This window comes from Rhipicephalus microplus, chromosome 6, assembly GCF_043290135.1.
Source record: "Rhipicephalus microplus isolate Deutch F79 chromosome 6, USDA_Rmic, whole genome shotgun sequence".
In the NCBI taxonomy this organism is placed as follows: Eukaryota; Metazoa; Arthropoda; class Arachnida; order Ixodida; family Ixodidae; genus Rhipicephalus; species Rhipicephalus microplus.
In genome coordinates, this window is record NC_134705.1 from 147,526,234 (window position 1) to 147,532,301 (window position 6,068).

General features: G+C 52.3%; 1 protein-coding gene across 1 annotated transcript in view; it reads right to left on the reverse strand.

Annotated features, from left to right (window-relative positions):
* Nucleotides 1-6,068, reverse strand: part of LOC119168399 (phospholipid-transporting ATPase ABCA3) — a 55,810-nt gene extending 49,742 nt beyond the window's left edge. Inside the window, exon 1 of the mRNA XM_037419804.2 lies at nt 5,777-6,068. Within this exon, the coding sequence (XP_037275701.2) occupies nt 5,777-6,068 (292 nt within the window). The remainder of the gene's footprint in view (nt 1-5,776) is intronic.

Consider the following 6,068-nt stretch of genomic DNA (forward strand, 5'->3'; position numbering starts at 1 on the left):
GATGAGTTTCAATAACTAACTTTAAGAAAGTAGGCCAAATTTATTTAAATTAATGGCTTTACGGGCAACTCGTGTGGTTGCAAACTGATGAGTTGGTGTTCGTTCCGAGCAGATTTCATTGTTGATTCGGAGAAATCGGGAGCAAATTGCCACTCGGCTTGATGGGAATTGTTTAGGGCAGCATAAGTTGACCTTGTATGATGAAGACTGTTCTGGAAACCAAGCATTTATGAGTTTTACTCATAACAACGAAGAACTGATACCGCCTGCTATGTTTCACTATGTTAATTGGAGTAAATAAAATGCAGCCAAGAAGCCAGAAGGACTGGTGGTAAGTGCACTGGCTTAACGTTACTCAAACCTGATGACAAATTGGCAAAAAGAAAAAGACGGATAATATTGTTACGGGGAATAAAGTATACACTGATGAACAAATGTGTACTGGCGAATATACTGGCGAGCTAATGCGTACGACGCTGCTGCAGTCCAAGCACGTTCCCGTTCAGCACTTCGTCGTCGTCATCCTCAGGCATCTACTTAGCCCGTGACATTACCCGCCCGCGGCAGAAGCACCGTCCCGGTGCGATCAATTCTCGGGGCGTGAGAAGTATGGCTTAAGCCGTGAGACGTGCACTATATCGGTCGGGACTGAAGCTGGTACTGACGTGGTATGGAGTGGAGCTATCTCATAGGTCACGCTGGTGACCTTGCGTATGACGCGGTAGGGGCCAACGTAACGGGACATCAGTTTTTCGCTGAGACCAACACGACGTGATGGTAACCACAGCAAGACGAGTGACCCCGGAGAGTACTGTACGTCGCGGTGCCGGCGATCGTAAGCACTCTTTTGGTTAAGCTGCGAGGCACATAAACGATCCCGGGCGACTTGGCGGGCGATGTCAGCTCGGGCCAGGGCATGACGAGCATAAGCAGTCGATGAGGCGGCGTCAGATTGGAGCATTGTGTCCATGGGCAAAGGCGGGTCATAACCGAACAGTAGGTAAAAAGGGGAAAATCCAGCTGTATCATGACGTGAACTGTTGTATGCGAAGGTAACGAAAGGTAAGTGGATGTCCCAATCTTTGTGATCCTTGGAAACGTACATCGCTAACATATTCGTCAAGGTACGGTTGAGGCGTTCCGTGAGGCCGTTGGTTTGCGGATGGTACGCTGTAGTGAACTTGTGGTGGGTAGAGCAGGATCGCAGGAGCTCGTCGACTACTTTAGATAGAAAACAGCTGCCGCGGTCGGTGATCAACTGACGAGGAGCACCATGACGCAGAATGATGTCATGAAGAAGGAAATCGGCTACATCAGTAGCGCAGCTGGTGGGGAGGGCGCGTGTAACGGCATACCGCGTTGCGTAGTCGGTAGCAATAGCAATCCACTTATTACCAGTGGCCGACACGGGAAAGGGTCCTAGAAGATCGAGGCCGACTCGGGAAAATGGCTCTTCTGGTACTTCAATGGGCTGGAGGGTACCAGCAGGTCTCAGAGCAGGTGTCTTGCGGCGCTGGCAGAGGTCGCATGCCGCAACGTACTGTCGCACAGAACGGTAGAGGCCAGGCCAAAAGAATCGGCGGCGAATGCGGTCATACGTGCGTGACACCCCTAGGTGTCCAGCGGAGGGGGCATCATGCAGCTGGGCCAAAACGTCTGAGCGAAGATGCACAGGAACAACGAGTAGAAGCTCAGCACCATCAGGGCGGGTGTTGTAGCGGTGCAAGATGTCGTTGTGAAAAACGAACAGTTGTAAGGAGTGGTCAGGGTGGGGAGAGTGCAGACCATTGATAATAGCACGCAAAGAGGGGTCGCGGCGTTGTTCAGCAGCTATGTCGGTGAAGTCGGTAATTGAAAGAACGAGGGCCTCTTGCTCATCTTCCCTCGTGTCAGCGGGATCGACTGGGTAACGGACAAGCAGTCGGCATCCTTGTGAAGTTGTCCGGATTTATAGGATACGGAAAAAGTGTATTCTTGTAAGCGCAGCGCCCAGCGACCAAGGCGTCCCGTAGGGTCCTTGAGTGAGGAGAGCCAGCAAAGCGCATGGTGGTCCGTAATAACTGAGAATGGTCGGCCATACAGGTACGGTCGGAATTTCGCAATGGCCCAGACGAGAGCTAAGCACTCGCGTTCTGTGATGGAATAATTTTGTTCCGAGCGCGACAACAGACGGCTTGCATACGCGACGACGCGGTGCATTCCTTGTTGCCGCTGCGCGAGCACTGCGCCTATGCCGTGGCCACTGGCGTCAGTACGAAGCTCCGTAGCAGCAGATGGGTCGAAGTGTGCTAGGACTGGTGGATTGGTGAGAATGTCGACGAGTGACGAGAAGGCGTTTGCTTGCTGTTGGCCCCAGGTGAATGCGACATCCGTTTTGAGGAGGCAGGTTAGAGGACGGGCTACTTCAGCAAACTTCTCGACAAAACGACGGAAATAGGAGCACAGTCCCAGAAAACTTCGGACGTCCTTGACAGAGCGGGGTGTGGGGAAGTCGCGAACTGCTCGGACTTTCGCAGGGTCTGGTTGAACGCCCGCAGCGTTAACAAGATGGCCGAGTACGCAAATTTGGCGTTGCCCAAAGCGGCATTTGGACGAGTTAAGTTGCAAGTTGGCACGTCGAAAAACATCAAGCACTGCGGACAGACGGGTAAGATGGTCGTCAAAAGTAGTCGAAAAAACAATAACGTCGTCAAGATAGCAGAGGCAGATGGTCCACTTCATGCCTCGAAGGAGAGAGTCCATCATGCGCTCAAATGTCGCGGGGGCATTGCATAATCCAAAAGGCATCATCTTGAACTGATAAAGACCATCAGGAGTCACGAAGGCCGTCTTCTCTCTGTCTTTGTCGTCCACAGCGATCTGCCAGTAGCCTGTGCGAAGGTCTATTGAAGAGAAATATTTGGCACCGTGCAAGCAATCGAGTGCATCATCTATGCGCGGTAGGGGATAGACATCTTTCTTGGTAATATGGTTGAGATGACGGTAATCAACACAGAATCTCCAGCTATTGTCCTTCTTTTTAACAAGTACAACGGGTGAGGACCAGGGACTAGATGAAGGTTCGATTATGCCCTTATCAAGCATTTTATTGACTTCTCGCTGTATAACAGCACGCTCCGGGGCTGACACACGGTAGGGTCGTCGGCGAATGGGTCGAGCGTCACCGGTGTCGATGCGATGGGTTACTACAGATGTCTGGCCCAAATTACGGTCGCCGAAGTCAAAGATGTCCTGATAAGGAGCAAGCACACGGCAGAAAGCAGAGACTTGTTCAGAGGTGAGCTTGTCAGATAGCATTGGCTTGAAAAGGTCGGAACAAGAACGGGACGAGAACGACGTTGATGAAAAAGCGGGTGGCGAATTGGTGGTTAGAGCGGAAACTGTGTGGTCGACCAGTGGTGTAAGATGCGCAAGTGACATGCCGCGAGGAATAACTTGCGCTGAGAGGCCGAAATTGAGGACGGGAAACGAAGTTCGGTTGTCCTTAACGGTAACCACCGTGTTGGGGAGTGCAACATTGCGTGTCATGGCGACGTCAGAAATCGGGGCAGCAACATAATCACCATCGGGTACTGCAGGATATGGCGAGAGTTGGACTTGGACTGCGGCTTGCGGCGGAAGTCTAAGGAAATCGACAGAGCGTAGACGAGGTGGGCTGGTAGAGACGGTCTCCGAAAAGGATGGTAGTTCGAGCTGAAGAAGACCTTTGGAACAGTCAATGAGCGCAGCGTGTGAAGTCAGAAAGTCGAGTCCAAGGATTAGGTCATGAGGGCAATTTTCCAGTACAGCGAACAGAACTGAAGTTTGATGCTTAGAAATTATTAATCGCGCAGTGCACATTCCAAGCACAGCAGGAGTACTCCCATCCGCGGTACGAACGGTAGGTGCAATCGCAGGCGTCAGAACTTTTTTGAGGCGGCGGCGGAGGTCTGAGCTCATCACAGATATTTGTGCACCGGTATCAGTAAGAGCCGTTATAGGTAAATCATCAACGAGAATTGTAAGGAGGTTGCACCGCTGGTCGGGAGTAATCAGAGGATTTGCAGTCCAAGTCGTGTATGCAGCGTCACCTCCGGGGGCTGCACCGGCTAGTTTTCCGAGCGACGGTCGTAAGGAGACCGAGAACGGCGGGGTTGGGGCGAGCGGGACTGACGACGCACGGGCGATGGCGAGCGGCTGGTCCGACGTTCTGGATTATACTCTGCACCTGTCTCAGCACGGTAGGACGGGGCATAAGGTGCACGTTCAGAGCGAGGCCGCCAATCATAGAAGCTCGGTCGAGGTGATGAGGTCCACCGGCTGCGGCAATGGCGAGCGATGTGTCCTATCCGATGGCACGTAAAACATATGGGCCGATCATCATGAGTGCGCCATTCAGCTGGGTTTCGTCGTGGCGCGAACGTGCGGTTCGGAGTGGCAGCCGCAACGACTGGAGCCGAGCTGGAAGTAGCAGAGGCATTTTGATGAGGTGGCGAAATGCCCATATTCGCGATCTCTTGGCGAACCACGGCCTGTATCATTGAAACAGCACCGAGGTTGTGTCCTGGCGCGCTGACGCTAGACATAGCGGGAGCCATGGCCTCGAGTTCCCGACGGACTATTCTGGTGACGTTTTCTGGCGCTGGTGGTTGGTGTAGTGTGGGCAAATCTTCGCAAGAGGACGTAGCCGCCGTGTTGGGAAGGCGGTCAAATCGGTGAACTATGCGCCTACTTTTTGCCTGGTCGAAGCGACGACATGCTTCGATGACCGACTCCACCGTCGAGCAGTCCTTGCACAGGAGAAAATTGAAGGCGTCATCCGCAATTCCTTTCAGGATGTGTCCGACTTTGTCCTCGTTGAGCATGTCCTTGTCGACCTTGCGGCACAAAGCCAACACGTCCTGGATGTACGCGATGTACGGCTCCGTGGATGTCTGGGCACGAGTCGCAAGCTCTTTCTTTGCGGCCACTTGACGTCCGATGGGTTTCCCAAATAGATAGCGCAATTTCTGCTTACAGACGTCCCAGCTAGTCAACTCTTCTTGATGTGTCTCGTACCAGAGTTTTGCCGTGCCATGCAAGTAGAAGATGATGTTCGCCAACATAAGCGTTGGACCCCAATGGTTGCTGCTGCTGACGCGCTCATATTGAACCAGCCAGTCATCGACGTCTATGCCACTTGTGCCGTTGAATGGACCTGGGTCACGAGGTTGCACCACAACGATCGGCTGCGGGGCTGACGGATCTTGTTGACATTGAGTAGCCTGGTCAGTCATCGTGGTAGCTGCGATGCGCCGTCCGCTGCGAAGATCCAGCTCGTTGGGCTGTATAGCGAGTGGTACCCCGCACCTCCACCAATGATGTTACGGGGAATAAAGTATACACTGATGAACAAATGTGTACTGGCGAATATACTGGCGAGCTAATGCGTACGACGCTGCTGCAGTCCAAGCACGTTCCCGTTCAGCACTTCGTCGTCGTCATCCTCAGGCATCTACTTAGCCCGTGACAATATCAGTGCATACAATAGACAGCTCCAATGGTAATCAATTTGTTGAACGAAAGTGTATATGTTACTCAAACTACAATATGTATCACTACATATAACAGGGATCTCAAAAAAAGTAATGAAAAAGTTGTGCTAAAGTAAGCCTGTCATTCGACGTCATATCATTTGCCATGGTACTCAATAGCTTCTATGGCCTATCACATTATGCAAACAAATACTTTGTAGTTTCACACAACACTGCGATTTTGCCATAAAGCGGGCGCAGTAGCAAAGCATTGACCAACTCACCGACCCCAGGCAGCCTGCTGTGGACTGTGTCAATGATGCGGCGCGAGTAGTTGTTTACGGGTCCATAGAAGACAGTGTCTAGCCTGAGATCTGTCAAGTCTGGCGTGTACACGGGGTATATGATGCTGCTGACAACGGCATCGTTGCCGCCAATGCCTCGCTCGTTCTGGATCTTGATGAATGGCACGGCCGCCATGAGAATTTCGACCACGAAGGCGACCGGACGCACTCGCAGGCGTCGAAGGTACATGTTCTTCCAGACCAACACGGAGAACTGTAGAACGCTCTCCAT